This window comes from Labrus bergylta, chromosome 5 (assembly GCF_963930695.1).
Source record: "Labrus bergylta chromosome 5, fLabBer1.1, whole genome shotgun sequence".
In the NCBI taxonomy this organism is placed as follows: Eukaryota; Metazoa; Chordata; class Actinopteri; order Labriformes; family Labridae; genus Labrus; species Labrus bergylta.
In genome coordinates, this window is record NC_089199.1 from 32,861,125 (window position 1) to 32,883,434 (window position 22,310).

The 22,310-nt window shown below is 39.7% G+C and overlaps 1 protein-coding gene and 1 long non-coding RNA gene across 9 annotated transcripts in view; one reads left to right on the plus strand and one right to left on the minus strand.

The window, feature by feature from the left end:
• The window catches only part of LOC136179307 (uncharacterized), a 52,269-nt gene extending 42,452 nt beyond the window's left edge, over window positions 1-9,817 (minus strand). For 2 of the 3 annotated variants that reach the window (XR_010666469.1, XR_010666470.1), the window contains exons 1-2: window positions 9,684-9,817; window positions 3,506-3,661 (exon numbers count right to left, since the gene is read on the minus strand). This is a non-coding gene — a long non-coding RNA (uncharacterized lncRNA). The remainder of the gene's footprint in view (window positions 1-3,505; window positions 3,662-9,683) is intronic. The other variant, XR_010666471.1, reaches the window with a different exon arrangement.
• The window catches only part of LOC114918192 (CD276 antigen-like), a 45,267-nt gene that overhangs the window by 15,383 nt on the left and 7,574 nt on the right, over window positions 1-22,310 (plus strand). For 3 of the 6 annotated variants that reach the window (XM_065955443.1, XM_065955442.1, XM_065955446.1), the window contains exons 1-4: window positions 16,062-16,195; window positions 17,128-17,451; window positions 17,718-17,756; window positions 18,918-19,196. In XM_065955443.1, coding sequence (XP_065811515.1) covers window positions 16,126-16,195; window positions 17,128-17,451; window positions 17,718-17,756; window positions 18,918-19,196 — 712 coding nt within the window. In that variant the 5' untranslated portion in view covers window positions 16,062-16,125. Of the gene's footprint in view, window positions 1-16,061; window positions 16,196-17,127; window positions 17,452-17,717; window positions 17,757-18,917; window positions 19,197-22,310 lie in introns of those variants that run through there. The other 3 variants (XM_065955447.1, XM_065955444.1, XM_065955445.1) reach the window with 3 other exon arrangements.

Sequence of the window (22,310 nt, forward strand, 5' to 3'; positions counted from 1 at the left end):
GACCAGACAGGCTTTATTTCTGGACGTCAGTCGTTTTTTCAATGTACGGAGGTTGTTTAATGTCCCCCAACTCACCAGTACAACCTGAGGCTATCGTAAGTCTTGATGCTGAAAAGGCGTTCGATAGGATTGAATGGAACTATCTCTTTGCTGCTTTAGAAAAGTTTGGATTGGGACCTATTTTTTGCAACTAGATACAAATTCTATATTCTGCACCCATGGCTGCTGTTCGAACTAATAACAATATCTCTGACTGTTTTATGCTGCATAGGGGTACGAGGCAGGGTTGCTGCCTGTCGCCCTTTTTGTTCGACATTGCAATTGAACCGTTAGCAGTTGCCATTAGATCAGATAATAGGATTAAGGGCATTACAAGGGGTGGCATAATCCATAAAACATCTCTCTATGCGGATGATTTACTTGTGCAAATGTCAGATCCGGTAGATAGTATTCCCTGCCTTCTTTCCTTGCTGCGGAATATTTCTGGATACAAAATCAATTTGTCTAAATCCCTGCTATTTCCACTAAATGATCTGGCAGATCAATTACGATCATCTTGCCTTTAAGGTTGAGAATGAAAAATTTACATATTTGGGTGTCGAGATAGCTGGTTCAGTCAAGGACATTTTTTTTTCAAAGCTTTATTTTTGGGCTTTTTGTGCCTTTTAATGGATAGAGAGGACAGTGGATAGAGTCGGAAATCAGGGAGGGAGTGAGAGGGGAATGACATGTGGGAGGGAGGCCACAGGCGGGAGGCGAACCCGGGCCGCCCGTTTGAGACGACAGCCTCCATACATGGGGCGTGCGCACTGACCACTGAGCCACCAGCGCCCCAAGAGGGATCTGGATAGGTGGTTGAAGCTCCCTACTACCCTGGCGGGCCTGATAGATTCAGTAAAAATGACAGTACTACCCAGGTTTTTATACCTGTTTCAAATGGTGCCCATTTTTCTCGCAAAATCCTATTTTACCGAGCTAGACCGCCTAATCTCATCGTTTATATGGAACAAGAAACCTACACGTACAAAGAAATCAAACTTAGAGAGAGTCAAATCAGAGGGTGTTCTGGGTCTGCCTAATTTTTTATTTTGTTACTGGGCTGCTAATATTGCCAAGATGACATATTGGATTACCACGTTTGCGGATAAGGATGGCCCTATTTGGGCTCATATGGAGTTACAATCTACTCTCCCAGTCTCCCCAATCTCTTTCTTAACTGCCCCCCTCCCATTAAATGTAAGAGCAAAGGATTTGAGTGCGAATGTCGTGGTTCAATACACAATTAGGATTTGGGGCCAGTTTAGAAAATATTTTAACCTCAATAATACATGTGGCTTCTCCCCAATAATGTCTAATCATCTTTTTGCGCCATCTCAATTGGATCTGGCTTTTGCAGTCTTTTACTTTTCTGTGCAAGGACCACAATCTTTCAAATTGACACTATTTTAGATACCTTCAGGCTCAGAGTTTTGCCTCTAAACACTTCCCAGGATATCCATGCCCACCCCCTAAAGACCTAGCTTACTCAGTTCTCAATGTCAATCCATTCAATAAAGGTGCAGTACCAAAAATATACAAACTTATTTTGAATAGTTGCCCCCATACGTGGGATAAAACTAAGACAGCTTGGGAAGGAGACATTGGGGAGCTCATCTCAGAAGATACTTGGGAAAACATTATTTCTTTAATACACACTTCATATTTCTGCATCAGACATGGATTAATTCAATTTAAGATAGTCCATAGATTGCATTACTCTAATGACAGGTTAGCTAAATTATATCCTAATGTGGCTCCAATTCGTCCCAGGTGTCATCATTCTCCTGTTTCATTGGGGCACATGTTCTGGGCATGCCCATCATTATGCATTTTCTGGATATCGGTTTTCCAATCACTCTCGGCAATATCTGGTAGGACAATACCTCCCAACCCAATAACAGCTATTTCTGGAGCAGTTGATGATGAATTGATGTTTTCCCGCCTCCACAAAAATGCTATTGCTTATGCGTCATTACATGCCCGCCGTTTGATACTGCTCAGTTGGAAAGGAAGGATTCCCCCCACCTATATTCATTGGATCCGAGAATAATGTTGGGACTAGATCTGGAGAAACGTAGATATAAAGTATGTGGGTTGGAAGATAAGTATGACAAAACTTGGTCACTTTTTATCACACATGTCAGAGGCCTATCTTTAACCTGAGATGCTATATCGGCTCTGTGACTGTTGAGTTGGGAGACTTTGATTATGGTTGTCGGAGCTCTTACCTACCCTTTCTCCTGAAGGGTTTAGAATACTGGTACCACAAGTAGCATAATCTAAACATGCCAGTTTGGGTTATTTTTGTGATTGTATGTCCGATGCTTTTTTTATTTTTCTTATTGTTGTATTATTGTTATTGTCTATTTAATTCCTTTTTGTCTCTCTGGCAACAGCGTATATATTGCTATCATTAAGAGGATCAACATCTAGATGCATATTGTTCTATATATGAGTGCTTACATGCATGTTAATACACCCTCTATTTGTTATTGCCTTGTCGTCTAAAGGTTTGTGTATTTATGTGGGGACGCCACCTGGAGGGGGTGGGGGGTGGGATAAGGGTTAACAATTTCTTGCTGTGAATGTTCATCTGACTTTGATGTAACAATATGTAAAATTGTTAAAATTGTAAAAAAAAGGGTTGATGAACACAGGGATTGACCTCATGAATGTTCATATTTGTTCCCACACACCTTGAATACGTGCCTTTCTGTGTTATTGCTCTGATCTTATTTAACGTCTGCACCTTCCTGTTTTATGGCCCTTTTTTTTGAGACTATCCCTGTCAGAGGGGAGGGGGGCCGCGGGGGATTTCCTGAGGTAAGACGTGACGTAAATAAACAACGCGGAAGTAGTGGCCGTAGCAACAGAGTCCGCTACACGACGTTATAATGATCTGTCTTTATATCAATGCTATGTGTAATCCAATGGAATGACAACATCCACAAAAGAGAGGAGAACAACATACTGACCAACAGAAAACAGAATGCAGACGTTTAATTAGAGCACGGAGATCGTAGAGGTCGCGTGCAGACACTTAAGCCGGTCACTATATAAACGTCATTCTCTTTTGATTGGCTGAAATTGAAATCGCCGGAGTATATTCAGCCATTCAGCGTTCAGACATCAGCTCACTCAAATTTTCTGTGGATAAAATACTAGGGGTCTGGTGGGATAAACTCCGGGTAAAGTCTGCACAAAAAATGCGGCTGTTTGCGTTCACACATAGCCTAAAGAACCTCCAGTAGCCAAATCTTTGGAGTTTTTCAGGAGATTTCCATATGTGTGAAAAGGGTTATACTGAGCGTCCTGTGTGAACAGAAACATCTGAACTCTCTTTACCCGGAGTTTCTCCTCCAGCCTCCTCATCCAACCACATACGAGCTCGTAGGTGTATAGCATTTCTGCGAATCTACCTGGTTCACGGTCTTCAAGCTAAAACCACATATGAACTTAGTATCACCTGTGTTACCTTAATGCTTTGACATTAAAACCACATATGAACTTAGTATCACCTGTGTTACCTTAATGCTTTGACATTAAAACCACATATGAACTTAGTATCACCTGTGTTACCTTAATGCTTTGACATTAAAACCACATATGAACTTAGTATCACCTGTGTTACCTTAATGCTTTGACATTAAAACCACACATGAACTTAGTATCACCTGTGTTACCTTAATGCTTTGATATTAAAACCACACATGAACTTAGTATCACCTGTGTTACCTTAATGCTTTGATATTAAAACCACACATGAACTTAGTATCTGTAGCTCTCTTCACAACAACAAACACAGGGTGGTTCTTTGAAACGGGCGTTTATTGCTGGAGCAATCTTGTGAAGCATCATCGTCTTTGTATCACATACCAATCATGCCAACCACGCCGACCACGCCTTGAGAACTCGTTGCACCGCTTGTCATGAAAAGAGGTTCTTGACTCATTTAAAGTCCTTGTAAAGTGTCTTTCACAGTCTGCTTAAACTTCAGAAATCAGTGGTAACAGTCTTCATGCATGTTTACACAAATTCACTTTTAGCTTAACATACATGAATTATTATTCATTTATTTATTGAATACATGGAATTATGACAATATGAAATCATTTATGACTCATGAACTTAAAGTTTTATGTAACAGCACTTACACTCCCACCAAAATCACTCATTTACCTTGAATGTGGGATTTTCTTCAAACTAAATAACAAGGGGAAATAAGCATGTTTCATATCAATGAAATGTGACCACATGTATGTAGCTTAGCTAGTTTTAAGTAAGGTGACTACCTTGTGAATGGGTCTTTCAAGGTGAACTGATCTAGTGTGTGTTTTTCCTTTGTCATGTGTGGAGTCACTGACATGTAACTTCAGCTTTCTCACCAAGCCGTCTGAGCTTGGGCAAACTTTTACAACCTTGGCGAGTTTCCATTCGTTCCTGGGTGAGTTATCATCTTGTAGAATCATGATGTCTCCTACTTGTGAGTTCCGTGATGTTCTTTACCATTTCTGTCGCTGTTGTAGGTTAAGCAGGTATTCTCGCTTCCATCTTTGCCAGAATTCATTGGCTAAAAACTGCACTCTTTTCCATCTTTTGCAGAGGTACAGGTCTTCCTTGCAGAACTGTCCAGGAGGAGGCATAATAACTGATGATTTCATGGTTAAGAGGTGATTGGGAGTGAGAGGTTCTGGACCAGTTGGATCATGAAGATGATCAACACTTAAAGGCCTACTGTTGATGATAGCCATCGTTTCATAAAGAAATGTCCTCAATGTTGTGGTGTCCAGCCTGCTTGCAGACTTGTCGAGCATGACTGTCAGAATGCTTCTGATCGTTCGAATTTGCCGTTCCCAAACTCCTCCCATGTGGCTCGCTGATGGGACATTCATGAGGAATTCACATCCAATTGCTCTTTGACGTTCTTGATCCAATCCTTTAAGTAACTCAGAAAACACTCTCCTTGTACCCATGAAATTTGTTCCCTGATCGCATCTCAGTTGGCGGACAGGTCCTCTGATAGCTACAAATGTTCATAGTGCATTTATGTCTGTAGTCAGGTCATCCAGTGTTTCGATGTGTACTGCTCTTGAGCACAAACATGTAAACAAAAGTCCATAACATTTTAATTCTCTTCTTCCTTCCTTCACAATGAATGGTCCGAAACAGTCAATACCACAGTAGGTAAAGGGGGGCGATGTTTCAGTTCTTTCTTCTGGCAAGTCTGCCATTTGCTGAACCTCTGTGGTTCCTCTGTATCTACATTTTACACACTTGTAAATGTGTGAGGAGACCACACTTCCACATCCAATAATCCATATCCTGTTTGCATGTAGCTCGTTCATGGTCATACCTCTTTCTTGATGCTTTATTCGTTCATGATGATGTTTGACTAACAGAGCTGACAGATGAGATTTCTTTGGTAGAATTGCCGGATGTTTCACATCATGGTGTAAGGCTTAATGAGAGAGTCGTCCTCCCACCCTTAGTACATTGTTCTCGTCCAGGAAAGCATTCAACTGGTGTAACTTGTTGTGCCTTTTCAGTGCATCTCTTTTCTGTTGCTTGATTTTCTTGATGTCTTCAGCAAAGCAGTCTTCTTGCACTGACTTGATGAAGATTTCTGCTTCTCTTCTTTCTTTAAGGTTAGTTGCTTCATTTGTTCTTTGTTGAAGTCCTTTGAATTCTCTGACATATCTCTTGAGCCTGGCAACTGCTCTTACGACTCTGGACCAGTCAGAAAATTTTGTGAAGCGGTTTGCTATTGAATTCACTTCCTTTGTCTTGACTGTGTGAATGTACACCTTGCGAAGCTCTGGATCAGTTACTTCTAATTCTCCCACCGTTTTCTCTTCGGCTGGAAGATTTAATTGCCAAAGAAAGTCAGATTCAAGAGCCTTGATTATGTCTTTCACTTGGTTTTTGCACACAAAGTGTAATTCTTTCTTTAGTTCGACTGATGGATCCATAACAGGTGTCACTTGTCGCACTATGGTTCCGTGACTGGTACCTATTGCATCGCCGTAGTCGCTTGATGGATTAGAGCAGCCAACAATACTCCAGCCGAGATCAGTTAGCTGTGCATATGGTTGATTTTCTTCACCTGACAGGATATCTCTTGGAAGAAGGGCTTGCTGACAGTTATAACCGATGAGAAGACCTACTTCAATATCCAGTGGTGGTGGAATCTTGTTTGCCAGTTGTTCAAGATGAGGCCACTTTAGAGCAGTTTCAGAAGTTAGAATGTGCGATCTGTCTGCTGGAATGTACTCTCGCGTGAAGAGTGGTGGTAACTGAATCCTTTTTTCTAAATTGTATCCTCTTACTTGCAGGTTCTTCAGTTTTTGGCAGTGTATGACTGTTGACTTTGTAGACATTGTAGATAGCTGTAAACTGAAATTTTCTTTGTTTGTGTCAAGGTCTTGGGCTACTTCATTCAAGATGAAGGTTGTGTTGCTTTGTGTGTCTAAGAGCGCATAAACAAGAATTTCTTCGTCTGGCTGTTTTATGGATGAGACCCAGACTGGTACGATTGAAGATGTGTGTGTGCTAAGGCCTTCTTGCATGACTCTGTTACTCGTTGCTGTTGCAACTATGTCTTTGGTGTCTAGTTTGTCCTTTGAGTTGCCATCTCCTTTATAAGTGGGTAACCTTTGACTTCCTTTGAACTTGTCGTCATGCAAACATGTTGGATTTTTCATCTGACATTTTTCACATGTGCTTCTGTTATCACATTGTCTTGAGTGATGACCAGTTTTTAAACATCCGAAGCAAAGCTTCTCTGCCTGCACAAACTTGACACGGTCTTGAACTGTCTTTTCAGCAAACTGTCTGCACTTGGCTAAGGTATGCCCTGTTCTTTTGCAGAAAATGCATGATGGGATGCTACTTTGTGTTGTGTTTGTCGACAGTGTCTTTGCTAGAATGGTCTGGTTACGCTTTGGTTTCTCGCCTTCTGCGCTCTTTAGGGCTCGTATTGAGGATACAGGGTCGCAGGCAAGATCTGCTTCCTTTGATATGAAGTCTACAAACTCGCTAAATGGTGGATACCCAGTCTTTGTTTGTCTTGCTTCCATGGCTTTTCTATTCCAACTAGATACCAACCAATCTGGTAGTTTCATCAGAATTTTTTGACTCTCATTACAGTCGTTGAGAACTTCTAGTGTCTTTATGTGTGGCATTGCCACTTCGCAACTTCTGAGGAAGTCTGCAAATTCTCTTAGTTCACAACCGTCTTTAGTGCTTAGCTTTGGCCATCCATGGAGCTTGTCTCTGAAGGACTTTCCGATAACAAATGGATCTCCGAAGCGTTTTTCTAGTAGCTTCCAGGCTGAGTCATAAGCTTCTTCAGTGCCCAGCAGGAAGAAACCTTCAACAGCTTTCTTTGCAGTGCCTCCTAGGTACTTTCTTAAGTAGTACAGTTTTTCATTCTTTGGAATGTTTGTTCTGTCTATCAATGTATCGAATGATAATTTCCAATTTTTAAATTTCAGAGGATCTCCAGTAAATACTGCAGGCTCTGGTGTTGGGAGACGATTAGCACCAATAGCTTCTGCTAGCATATTGACAAACTCGGAGCCATTTTGAACTTGAGGCATAGACACTGAGGTTGGTGGAGCTTGAGGTAGCAGTTGCACACTTTGGGGAAGAGTAGCTTGACTTGTAATTGGCACATGCAGTGGAATGAATTGAGAACTTCAGGGGTTTAAAGCTTGTGTTGTGGGATAGTGAACTGAAGGTTCTCTTAACGGTTTAACATCATACTGTGAGCCATCTTCAAAGTTGTCTTCAGCTTGATCGTAAATCTTAACTCGAGCTCTTGCAGCATTGAATTTCTTAACTTCTTCAAGACGTTCAAGCTTTCGACGTTTTTCTTGTATTGCCTGCTGTTCTCAGCCTCTAACCTTTGTAGCTCCATAGCTTCCCTTTCTTGTTCCTCTAGCACAGCTAAGACTTCTTGGGAAGCAGCAGCTTCAGCCGCAGCCATGTTTCTTTTAGCTGAGTGAATGCTAGAGTGGGTGGAGCCAAACCTTGTACGTTGAGAGGGTGGTCTTGATAGAGAACCAGTTAAGTCGAGGATAGATCCAACATCTGGCCATAGTTCCTCCTCTTGCTCGACTGTGTGTCCGCTTAGTTGTCTTTTTGCTCTCTGAACAATGAAACTGGAAAGAGATATGCACATGTCGACTCTGCGTCGAAGGTCTTGTTCAGGAATTTTCATTTGACGTAACTCTTCATAAATGGTCTTTACATCAGAACAAGTGCTCTCAATGTTCTCTATCAACTCCTTTAAATCTTCCTCGGAAGGATTATATTTCAATATTTCCTTGCCTATTCTGGCCTGACACTTCCATTTCTCATAGATGATTTTGTACTTTTGTTGTACACTCTGAAGCCTTTCCTCTTGAAGTTCCCTTCCCTTTTCTGTAAGTGTTCGGGTTCTTTCACTTCTTCTTGGTCCTTTAGTGTCTTCTGTCTTTTGATTGGAGATTGCTTCTGGAGGTCCACTTGTGTGAGACATTTTGGGATAGCTTGAAAGCTGTGTTATGTGTGTATTCGCTGAGCTTGACTGAGATCTTATATAAAGTGCTATGTGTAAATCTAAGAGTTCCTGGCTCTAAACTTCAATAGTGCATCAGAAAAATAGGAAGACTGAAAATAGTAACCTAAATATGCAATTATAAACCTTAATTGCTGAGACGGTAAACTTAAAAGTGCATTAAATTGCTATTTTTTGTGTAGGAAAATAATTTTCACATTAATCTAGTGACCCTTTAAACTTTCCTTAAGTTGCCTTTTAAACTCAAACAGTCTTTAAATAGTCTTTGTTAAACACAAACTGCCCTTCAAGTTATTTATCTTGTATAAACTTAACTAACAATCTTCTTTAAACCTTGTAATATGTAACAACATGAAATGACGACACATCAGTTTTGTCCCGAAACATATAAACTAAGCACTTTGTGCAAGGTTAATAGAACTGTGTCCTTATATGCAATTTTCAAGTAAAACCACTTCTTTGGAGGTGGAACACTTTAGCTTTAGCCTGAATAGTTGCACCTTTAACACAGTCCAATAATCTTAGCTTGCAGTAGCCTAGCCAACATGGACGTGGGCTTAGCTTATCTGATATGTTGGTTCTTCGTCGTTTCCCGCCGTAGTCTTGTAGTCTCTCCTACTTGTGTTGAGCAGGCGAGTTCTCACTATAGCTCTCTTCACAACAACAAACACAGGGTGGTTCTTTGAAACGGGCGTTTATTGCTGGAGCAATCTTGTGAAGCATCATCGTCTTTGTATCACATACCAATCATGCCAACCACGCCGACCACGCCTTGAGAACTCGTTGCACCGCTTGTCATGAAAAGAGGTTCTTGACTCATTTAAAGTCCTTGTAAAGTGTCTTTCACAGTCTGCTTAAACTTCAGACATCAGTGTCCGTCCCTTAATTCCGTCGTAGCGGAACCAAAACAAGGAACTTTAGTTCCACATAGAAGCATAAATATTTCAACAGTGTTTTTAACCTTTTAGCTTAACATACATGAATTATTATTTATTTATTTATCGAATATATGAAATTATGACAATATGAAATCATTTATAACTCATGAACTTAAAGTTTTATGTAACAGCACTTACAGTATCACCTGTGTTACCTTGTATGATTTGACATTAAAACCACATATGAACTTAGTATCACCTGTGGATGTATCACGTTTCTGCGAATATGAATTGTTGAGGTTTTACAGAATCTTGAAAAAGAGACCGTCTGGCTATAAACACGTTGTGGAAAAGCTGATCGAGGTTCTTTTTTACTTTTCTAAAGGACTCCACGTCACTCTGACTTTTGAATCCCCATTTTGGGACTTAGTCTCTGAGACCAAGATCTTTTAAAACCTCAAGTGTCTACACTCTCAGGTTTAGACTTTGGTCTTTGTGTTTTGCTTTTACTTTTTATATTTTTATATTTTTACTTTTACTGTTTTGTATTTGCATTTGGAATATCATCTGAAGTTTTTTAAATAAATTTTCGGAAACTTTTTGAAATCATTTTCTGACTGAAATCATTCACACCACAAAGACTGGAGTCTCCCTTAAGGACCCCGTGAACCTCGGAAGGTAAGCTTGAGCAGTCACACCACGGCACACTTCTACTGACTTTTACTACACACCTCATACACACCTAACATCCCAGTAGGGAGAGATTACAGTTATTCCCTCTCCGGGGGGTAATCTAGAGTCCTGTACCAGGGGTTATTCTTGAATCTAGTTATTCTAGAAATGAATGTTAGGCAGATAATCCTGGGGCTGTGATTATAACAAGTCCTCTCTCCTCCAAAGGGTGTTAGAGGAGTAATTTTACAAAGCTCCTGGTACTAGGAAAGAGGAGACTAGCGGCTGGTAGGGAGTGAGCTCTCACTTAGTTCTAGGAAAGAGGAGACTAGCGGCTGGTAGGGAGTGAGCTCTCACTTAGTTCTAGGAAAGAGGAGACTAGCCGCTGGTAGGGAGTGAGCTCTCACTTAGTTCTAGGAAAGAGGAGACTAGTTAACTAATGGGTGGTGAGCTTCAGTGAGCTGTAGTAAAGTTATTCACCCCTTTTTGCATGTCCAGGACATGTTACAAAACAAAATGAGCAAGTTTAAACACATCAAACTGAAACAGCCATTCCAGTTTTTACACATCTGTCCTCCATAATATTTCAGAATTTTGACGAGCTACTTTTTTTTGTATTTTGTGATGGACTTTTAACACATTTTTATGTAAAAGACTTGTCTTGTTTTTTTTTTTTTGTTTTTTTTTACCTTTTTTAGTGTTTGACCAAATCAAAGTCAAATACCTTTATTAATTAGATTTTATCTGTGGTAGCATCTATTATCACTTATTGATCGTGTTCTCTATGATTTTACCGCCAATCCAGCTATTGAATTAAAATGGAACAGGTTGAAAAAGGAGCTAATTAAACTTAACTTACAATAAAGTTCCAGTTTTATTAAAGTGTCTCAAAACAATATGAAATATCTCTCCAGTCCAACATGTTAAAGTGTCTTTGAGTGACACACTGAACCCTGTGTGTGTTCGTGTCATTAAAAAGTGCTTTATAACTGCTGTAAACATAAATAATCAAAGTGCTTTATAACTGCTGTAAACATAAATAATCAAAGTGCTTTATAACTGCTGTAAACATAAATAATCAAAGTGCTTTATAACTGCTGTAAACATAAATAATCAAAGTGCTTTATAACTGCTGTAAATATAAATAATCAAAGTGCTTTATAACTGCTGTAAACATAAATAATCAAAGTGCTTTATAACTGCTGTAAACATAAATAATCAAAGTGCTTTATAACTGCTGTAAACATAAATAATCAAAGTGCTTTATAACTGCTGTAAACATAAATAATCAAAGTGCTTTATAACTGCTGTAAATATAAATAATCAAAGTGCTTGTAGCTCTGAAAGGTTCAGAATAACCAACATGTAGAATTAAAACCATGAAACTTCAGTTTATGCTGAAAATAAATGATGAGTGAATATTTTGCAGCTGAAGTCAAATATAATGTGATGAAGGTTTTATTTTTGTGTTACTGATATTAATAATGATGAGTCTGTGTGAAGTGAACATTAGAACCTTCAGGATTTATTAACCAGCGACCCCTCTCATCCCCTGCACTCCCAGTTTAGGTTTCAGACGCTTCAGACTGCCACGAGTCACAGACCATGATTACAAACAATCACTGGTCCCAAGTGTGATTCCATTATTACATTTATAAAGTCAAAAAAACATAGCCCCCCCCCCCATACCCCCAAACTTTACTGCTCAGAAAATGTTGTCTTGTTTGTCATCATGTTTTCTTTGTTGTGAAGACAAAGACAGTTTTCCACATGGTGACAAAGAAAGTCCTAACCTGTTTGAGGACTGTTGATTCAGACTGCTTTAGTTTGAGCCCGGTGTAAACTGGACTCTGACTGTTTCCTGTTGTTGACTGAGAGGTTTGACTTCATCAACGTTCATGTCTGTTCACGCTGTAGACTGATGATGATGATGATGATGATGATGATGATGATCTTGGAGGTATCAAGTCATTTCACACAGAGCTTCTTCATTTCTGTACAAACGTTTGAATAAAACATGAAAAATGTCAAACTGTGTCTTCTGACTGTCGAACACTGAAGTGATTTTTACTGACAAGAAACAAACAAAGCAGCTGCTCTCAGAGTTTAATTCACACACTTTAACTTTTGTCCTCTGACTTGATTTGAGGATAACAAGAGGAAACTTTACAGACTGAATAACGTGAGCAGTGTAAATAAATACTACACGCTGTAGGCTTTTATGAAAATGTAAATGTTAGGAAGGGTTCAAATTTATTGGGTGACTATCACCATGGGCCTCGGGTCAGGATGCATGAACTTCAGTTATGGTTTATTTCTTTAAATTCAAGTCAAAGGTTCAATAAAGGGGGAAACAAAAATGAAATAAACACACATAGTTCAAACTTCAGAGTGAAGGTGAAGAGGAGCGAGAGCAGTCTTTAAATGAGCAGTGATCAGGTGAATTCTGATAGAGGACAAACAACAACCAATCAATGAAGGGGAAGGAGAAACCAGGAAGTGAACTGAGGTAGGTGAAGAAGGGAAGAGAGATAAAATAGTGATCTTTACTACAGTAAATTAACTCTAAAAAGACTGTTATAAACTTCCAGGTGGGATTAAGGGTTAAGTGTTGCTTTATGTGTTGATTCAATTATTTAAATATATAAGTTTAAGATAGTTTCAACATAGGAGCTCGACAAACGGGATGTTTTCTAGAGACTTGACTGCATGAAAACTCGCCATCTGCAGCATTAGAGGTACCTGGCTATCAAATCTTCAGAAGAGATAGAGTGACATCAAAGGGAGGCGGGGTCATGGTTTATAGTAACAGACCTGAGAGAATGACTAAATCTCTCAATATGATCACTGGGATATCTGACCACAATCTTATTCTGGTGATCAGAAAATTAACAAAAATGAGATTTAGCCCCTCAATTGCCAAAGAGAATGAATCTCTTAGAATTCCTAAGAACAAGCAGGAATGTTTTAAAAACACTATAAATAGCGTCAATTGGAATGATTTGCTCTTGGGAAAAAACTTGCAGGAGGGCAGTCAAATATTCTCAAGTAAAGTGCATAGTGTCATCACAGAATTCTCCCGTAAGTTTAAGTATAGGAATAAAAAGAACAGTCTTCCCTGGATAAATGCAGATATTTTAAAACTGATGAAAGAGCGAGATCTGGCACTGAAAATGGCCATTAAGACCAGATTGTTCCACGACAAATTCATTTTGCCATGTTAAGAAATAAGGTGATAACAGGGTTGAGGAAGGCTAGGGCTGATTCTTTTATGACAATAATTAATGAGGCGAGGGGAAACTCTAAATTAATATGGAGTCAGTTAAAAAAGCTCCTGGGTCAACAAACCAAAGTAGGAAAACAAATTGAACTTAGCCTGAATGGAAACCTGACGAAGGACCCAGCTGAAGTAGCTGGAGCTCTTAATCGATACTTTGTCGATTCTGTAGCAACTATTGCACAGAGCTTCTCTGCTAAGCAGGTTAATCTGTGCTTGGCAAACAAAACAGAGCCAGCTTTCCATTTTATAAATGTTAGTGAATCAAAGATCACAGAAATTATTAGATCCCTCAAGCCATCAAAAGCAAAAGATGATTTTGGGATGGACACAACAAGGGTTAAGGATCTTGGTGCAGCGTTAGCCAAACCCATCACCAAAATCATTAATCTCTCAATATCACAGGGTGAATTCCCAAGGGTGTGGAAATCTGCCGTTATTTCACCAATGTACAAATCTGGTGATCCCCATTCACCCTGCAATTATAGGCCCATCAGCATTCTTCCTAGTATGTCTAAAGTTGCAGAGAAATGGGCGGCTGAGAAAATTATACATCACCTGAACAACAGCTCTTATCACCTGCATCCAATGCAGTTTGGATTCAGATCCAACCACTCAACAGAGACAGCTAACTGCTTCCTCATTGAAAAAATCAAATCACTGCTAGATAACCGTGGCATTGTTGGTGCTGTCTTTCTGGATCTCAGAAAAGCATTTGACACTGTAAATCACAGAGTTCTTCTATCTAAGTTATCCACCTTTAATTTCTCTGCTGATGCACTTAAATGGGTAGAATCATATCTCTCCAACCGCTCTCAAAGTGTGCGAATACTTAATTATCAATCTGACACCCTCTGCTTGTCCACGGGCGTTCCGCAGGGATCTATACTGGGCCCACTTTTATTCTTCCTGTATGTAAATGACCTGCCATCTGTGTGTCCTGAGGTTAACATTCAAATGTATGCTGACGATACAGTTTTGTATGTGCATGGTTTAACAAAAGCAGAAGTTGCTTCAAAACTAACAACCGCAATGGTCAAAATTACAGCATGGCTTAATCAGTGCTGTCTCCAACTTAACGTGTCTGAAACTGTTGGTATGTTCTTCACTAAAACAAATGACTCAAACCAGATATCCGATCCAGATATACTTGTGTCAGAAGAAAAACTACAGATTGTAAAAGAATTCAAATACCTTGGCATTATACTTGACTCCAACCTGAACTTTAAAGCACATGTAAAAAAAAGTCTGTAAACAAATTAAATTTAACCTTGCCAACTTCAGATTTATCAGAAACTCCATGTCTACTGAAGCAGCCAACATGTACATGCATTCAATGATTTTCTCATATATGACCTACTGTATGACAAGCTAGTCTCAGGCAAGTCACACCACATTAAAACCACTACAGTCTTTGTATAAACAGACAACAAAAGTTTTAGACAAAAAACCAAAGCAATTCCACCACTGTTCAATCCTCAGAAAATACAACCTCCTGAGCTGGGAGAACATGATTAAACACAAAAATGCTCCTTTATAAAATCTCATGGTTTGGCCCCTCCCCCACTCAGAGAGTTTGTAAGCATATGAACAAACACACATCACTTCAGGAGGGGTGTCTCAAGAGGCGACTGCATTATTCCTCTAAGGAAGTGTGTTTTTAGTCAGTCGGCCTTTTCTGTTCCAGCCTCACGTGAATGGAACAACATCCCAACAGTTATCAGAGAGAGCAACACATGTCGTTCATTTAGTTCACATCTGAAACACTGGCTATTTGATAACCACATCTGCCAGCACTAAACCTGTTCCGCTCGCTGCTGCCCCCTTGTGTCTGGTTGTTGATGAATGTGTGCTGTTTTTTAAATGAATGTGTCCTGCGTGTTGTTGTCTGTTGAGGTGAGCTTCAGGTATAGCTCACTCAATGTTTTTTATGTGGCCTTGTGTAATTTGTAATTTCTACGTGTTTATTGTATATTGTGTTACATGTTGTTTTGTTGTGTGCACGTTACAGTTACTTTAGTAGGTTATTGGATACGTGCTTTTACTAATACTTGTTTTTGTAGCTTTTACCAATGTTTGAATTTTTTTATTTTTTTTTAGGGAGCCTTTTATAAAATCTGTCCAGGGACAACAGATGAAAATTAGCCTTTTGGCTAACTCTGGCACATTACAGAAATGTTTATTAATATGCAATGTCCCTGTAAAATAAAAATAAAATAAGATATAAAACGGCACAGTGTTACATTTAATTTTAAAGAATATGATGAATTCCTGTTTGAAGTTAACCATCAGAATTATTAAACATTTAAACATTTTAAATTATTTAACAAAACATCTACTGCAGTTAAAATGTAAAATAATTCAGCTGTAACTTTAATACAAAAATATGAGACAGAAATAAAAGAGAAACACAGTGACCGTTTAGCTGCTCTCTAAATAGTTAAACTTAAAAAAATCACTTTTGGTTCATTGAGCTGATAAATGTTCAAACTTATTTGTTGGGGATTGTGCTACAGTATTGTGAGAAGGTTTTATTTATTCATTCAGACTTTTATTGTTTGTGTTTTCGACATAATACTTTTATTTTGAAGGACGATCATCGAAAGTGTTGCTAGGAGATCATCGTGTTAGTGACGTCACAGCAGCGTCCTCTGAAGTGCCCGTCAGTGACGTCACGTTGAGTGTTCAGATCAACAACTATGAAGCTTCTTCCTCTCGTGTGTCTCTGCGTCGTGACTCGGTCTGGAATAACGTTTGCTGATGAAAACGGTGAGAAAAGTAACGGCTCATATTTACTCTGAACTGTTTGAGATTGAAATGGATGAAAAATAAATGTAAAAAATGTTGAAACATGAAGTCTGGAGACAGAAAAGTAGGAAGTTTATCAGCGGAGGGGAGATAACGTTAGCACCGGAGACTGTTAGCATCGATATTTAGCTCCGTTTGAAACTAAAGGACATTAATACAGAAATATTAAAACATCAACCTCCACAGCTCAGGTGACGTCATCAGATTACAGCCGTTTAACAGACATGCGCAGTGTGATGCTCGTCTCTCTGGGAGTAGATGTTGGAGGGCGTCTCCTCCATCCTGCAGAGAGAAAACTGCAGCATCACTCACATATTATGGACCATGATCAATTACAGATAATACAACATGGATGTGAGTCCACTGTGTGAGGGAGTATCAGAGTTTAATGAAGTTTTTAATGAATTATGAAATAAGAGTCAGAATAAATCAAACTAAAAGAAGAAGCAGAGAAAGAAGTTTCACCTCCTTCTCCTCAGAAATCTCAGATTCAAAGAGTTTAATCGGCTGATTCAGAGACACTTTGACTAAAGAAACGTATGAATACTGATGTAAACATTCACTAGTCTCTGTTCAGAAGTGTGACATGTTTGTTTTTTATCTTTGATATCAGATGAATGTGTAAAGAAAAGGATGAGGAGACAGAAACATCAACATGAGGGTTTATAAATGAGATAGATGGTTAAATATGATGAATATGTGTCACATAGTAAAATGTAAACGACTGTGAAGACGCCCGAGTTCAGTGGAAATGATTTCATGATGACATTTAGCTACACAAAGATAAACAGTGAGATTATTATGATCAGAAACTGACATTAGATTATCACACAAACTGAACTTTATTTTTCTGCATGTAAACAAACTGATTCATCCTCGTGTTTCTGTCTCAGGTGGAGTGGTGGTGAAAGAAGACAGTGATGCTGTGTTACCATGTTCCCTCAGCACCAAGGAGAACATCGAGACGAAGCTGTTTGACTGGAAGAAAGACGATCACAAGGAGGTGTTCATGTACGACGGAGGAGATTATTACGCTCACGGCCTTTCAGGTCAAGACAAACAGTTTGAAGGTCGAGTCTCACATTTTAACGACGAGCTGAAGAACGGTAACGCCTCCATAAAGATCAGGAAGACCAAGGTGGCCGACAGTGGAAACTACACCTGTTTTTTTCCTCGTCTGCAGCCGAGTCAAATGTTCCACATTGAGCTGGTTGTTGGTGAGTTTTCTGGTTCAGTCAGACGTGTTTGAAGAGTCCCAGGTGGATTTCAAATAAACATCTGGCAGGTGTTCATCCCCACAGAGCTGCAGCCACATCTGGAGAGACACAGTTTGTATCAGACATGAAACACGTGATCCATAATGTCACTCTGCACAGCCACAGTTCAGCTCTACACACATTATAAAGGCAGCACATTTACATTCTTCCTCCAGGGTGAAGTTGATCATCTGTCCCTCTAACATCTCATGTCTTTTACCTTCCAGGTGCTATCTTAAAGGACAGAACACCTGAAAAAATCCAAGGTGAGTCCAGATCCTGCTGACAGGTCTAAGTGTGTTGAAGAAGCTGAGAACCAGAGAGCAGTGTACTCATTGTGTTTGTAATGTTGTTTAAAGAATAACTGTAGAGTGATGATGTTTCAAAGCTTTAGCTTTATTTAGATTTGATAGAATGATTCTGAAATATAAACTCTGATATACCATCTTAACAACTACAGGGACTACAAATACTCATTTCCTCTACTTTGGACTTCCACTTCTTAAATCACTCCTGCATGTGTTAATACATCCTACCTGCCAGTCATACAGGTGACTGGTCTCCATGGAAACCAGTTCACTTTAAATCTCTGTCCTTAAAGGCTCAATGAACTTACAAACATGAAATATACTCAAATAAATCTGCTGTTTATGATCAGCTGTTTTCTACCAAAAGGTCAATTTGCTGCTTTCCTGACTAAATCTGTTTTTTTACACCTATTCCTTCTTTAAATCTCAAGCAGGCTTACCTAGGTCCATTCTTTCATTACAAAGTATAATGCTCCATAAAAGTGATTATCAACTGGCGCCCCGCGGGCCACATACGGTCCCCCAAAGCTTCTCATGTGGCCCCCAGAATATAAAGGATCTCTGGGGAATAAACCATGAACATACAAATAAAATCACAAGGCTGAGATACTCACATGATGTTAATGGGAGACATTACATTTCCCCTCTGACTCCAACTTCTTCACATCAGGCTTGAAAGCTGTGTGCAAGCATATTTTAAATTCCTGTCCCCTCAGTGTCTGTCATGAAAAAAGCCAAAGGCCAAATATTGAAAGTAACTTTGAACATTGATGTGACAGAGCTCTCACACTGATCCAGGTGTTTCCCACATGGCTGCAGAGTATCTGTGCTTCTGTCCTGGTTCTAGTTAGAGATAGTAAAGATGATTTCCAAACTTTTGGTACAAGTGAAAAGTGTTTGACATCCAACAAACAAATCTTGGATGTTCAACCAGAGCCAGTTATTTTCTTTAAATCGTGTTCTTTGTTTTTAATGTTTTCATCCTCGTGTACTCAGGATTTGTTATAAACAAGAAGAGGAGAGATGCACAAGACAGCTTACCAGTGTTACATCTGTAATTATGTATTTGTCCTTCATTGCTGATAGGTCATCTATTGTTCAATTACTCTGTGTTCACAGGTGCTGCTCCAGAGCCGTCTGTCACCATACTCGACCAATCAAAGGACTGGTCTCTGCTGCAGTGTTTAGTCAGAGGAGCTTCTCCTCGACCTAAAGTGGAGTGGAGGGACAGTTCTGGAAACATCCTTCATGCTAAAGAAGCACAGGTCACAGAAAGAGGAGGCAGCTACGACATCATCCTCCAAACCACTGTGACCAAGACCGACCACTACAGCTGTGTGGTCACACAGGACCAGATCAAACACCACACTGAGGCCAAGATCTACGTTCACATCAACGGTGAGATGTTTCTTGTTCTACTTTCTGTTTTTCTGTGCGTTCATTCTTTGTTTTAAATGTAAATGAGTTCTGACTGAATGTGAAACGTGTTTGGATACTTCACAAGTGAAACTTTATTCAAAGTGAGTTTAAGAAATTCAGACTTTCAGTGACTCTCTGAACGGACTAACTTGATGACTGGACAGAGAGAAGAAGAAGAGTGTGAAGGTTGACTTTGAGATCAGTTCCAGACGTACAGAGTCAGTGTTTCTCTTGTTGTAGCTCAGTGATGTCAGTGTGGACGTGTTTGTGATAACAGTGAAATGTTCAGGATTAGAAAACAGCTTCATGTTGAGTTCACACATTTCAGGAGCAGGCTCGTCAGTTATCATTTCATATTAACAGTTATGTTTATCCCCAAATATTACAAACACTTTACGTTCTATCCATTCAGATCCTCAGAGTTACGTTTGCTCTGTGTAACATTTATTACAAGACATTTTGAAAACAGGAAAAATGAACAGTGAGAAGTTTTGTGCAGCCGAGGCTCTCGCTTTTTAAACAATGAAAATGTCTTTATTTACTTGGCATCATGTAGACCTTAAAAAAACAAGAACTCATCAGTCCTTCATCAGGAAGTCAAACAGAGATAAAGTTGTACTAGGTGGAGCAGATGTTTACATTTATACATAATATGATGAAAATGTAAATATTGACCACAAACAGGAAACACAACAAAAACAAATCAAAACAACGTTTACAGGAGATTCAAACCCAACTCTTACAGTAAGCCGGCCGTGCACCGGACGATTTCAGGACGACTTAGACCTGACTTTTGAGTCGTACGACTGATTTGAAGTCAGGCCGCATTTCAGCCCGATAGCACGCCGTTAGTGGAGCAGTGTACACTGAGGCGTGATGGTCACGGCCCGATCAGCTGCTCCCTGCTGCTCGGATCATTTGTTCATGTGTGATTGTTTTGGTCGTACGACTGCACACACTTTGCACGGTGAGCGCAGAGCCACCAGCTGATTCTCCCACTTCAGGGACTTCTTTCCTGATTGTTCACAAACTGACAGACAGCGTCTAAAATCACCATGGCAACAGCAGGCATGACTGTTTAATCTGTCTCCACACTCCGATCATGAAAGAACCATCAGCAGGAAACATCTGCAGAGCTCCAGCTGACGGGGAGAATCAGTTCTGATTGAGCTGTCAGTCACTTTGTGTTTATTTGGGATGCTGTGAGAGAGAGAGAGAACGTTTTTCCTGGTGTGTATTAGAGCCGACTGAAATACACATCGATCAGACTTCAACCTCCGTCTGTGGGACTTTTTCTTATTGACACTTGTGATGCTGAACACTGTACAGTATGAGCTCATGAATTCTTTTAGTCGTTCAGTGTTCACTGGACTTTACATTAAAACTCAACAATCTTTGACAAAAAGACAGAAAAATGAACGTCCTCGTTTAGACCGGGTGTTCAGTAGTCTGAAAGTTATGGATCCAAAACGCCTCCTGCTGGTTCTTCTTCTTTTCTACCTCTTGTTGCACCTCTAACCAACACGTCTGCTCCCTCCTGTGTAGCTTTAGATGTTTGCCAAACTTTTCCCTCATGAGTAAAAAAACATTTCAATTAATTTCTGCATCACTAAATTAAAATCTTTTAAAAACACAAACTCTCTGTGGCGGCTGAAGATAGAAAAATGCTGCACAGAAACTAAGTGTGTGAAAATATAAAGAAGTCCAGATATCTTTGTAGATTTATTAAAACAAAAAGGGAAAACAGTATTTCTAAAGAAAAGGTCCAAAAATGATGATTTAGGTGATGATGACGATGACTCACTCACCCCCTTTGTCTAGCCTCCCGCCACCCCAAATGCACAGGTAAAAATAAAGTAAACCACGCCCACTGCTAATTACCAGAAATAATAAGAAACCCATATAAGGAGCAAAACATAACAAATAATCAACTGAGGTAAAAACACACATTATGGCTCCTACACTCCATCTTACCCACAGTTCACCCTGAACTACCGTACCATTAAAAAAAGTGGAATTCTGCATCTCTACATTAAAAGTGTTCACAACACAAAGACGAGTTCTTAAAGACGTTTGAGCTTGTTGTTGAAATGATCACCTCACACTAACCACCAGGTTTAACTGAGCAGCTGATGGAACAAACTGAAGAAACTATTTAGTTCAGAAAACAAAAGAAATGACCAGAGCGAAGAGGAGGTCAGAAATAATTCAAAAAGAATCGAAATGAAGTGAGGAAGATTATTTACTGAATAGTTTATGACTAAAAATACATTCAGGTGTTAATTCTAACTCTTCATGATGTGTTTCTGTGTGTAGGTCATCATATCTGGTCTCTGTGTGAACATCATGAACTCTTTTTATCTTCAAACTAAAACATTCCTGCAGACATGAATCTAAAAGAGCAAAACTAAACAACACCTGCTGCTCCTTCACACAGGATCAGGAGCTCACTTTAATGTTTCACACCTTCAACTCAAACTTATTTACTTGACAGTTTTTACTGCAGCTGGTCCTGCTGGATTCATCTCCATGGTTACCGTGTTGCTGCTCTCTGATTGGACGCTGCTGCAGATGTTACCTGCTCACCAAAGAGCTCCTGACTGAGAGCTGCACTCAGACGTGACTTCAGACTGAATCAGTGCTCTGAAACGAGTCAGTCGTTAGTTATGATGGAGGAAAGATTTCACACACAAACACACACACACATTCAGAAACACACACACACACATTCAGAAACACACACACACATTCAGAAACTCACACACACACATTTGTAAGGAGCGGCGTGCCGTCACAGGAATCGGAGACGTTTCAGTGAGTGAGAAGAGACGACGTGTTAATAATGTGAAACATGTCCGAGCTGAATCTACTGAGGCCGACATGATCATTAAAACAGAGTATAACTAGGAGCCTCCTTTAGCTCCAAACACATGCACTGATCGTCCCTTTAATCATTTGATCCATGGAGGTCACTAAAGGCCTTAAAGGGACAGTACACAGTTTGACCGTGTGCTCGTTTGACCTTCTTATGACCACACGGCGTGTTACCTGCAGGAGATGAAAACATACTGGAGCAGCTTCACTAAAAGTCCC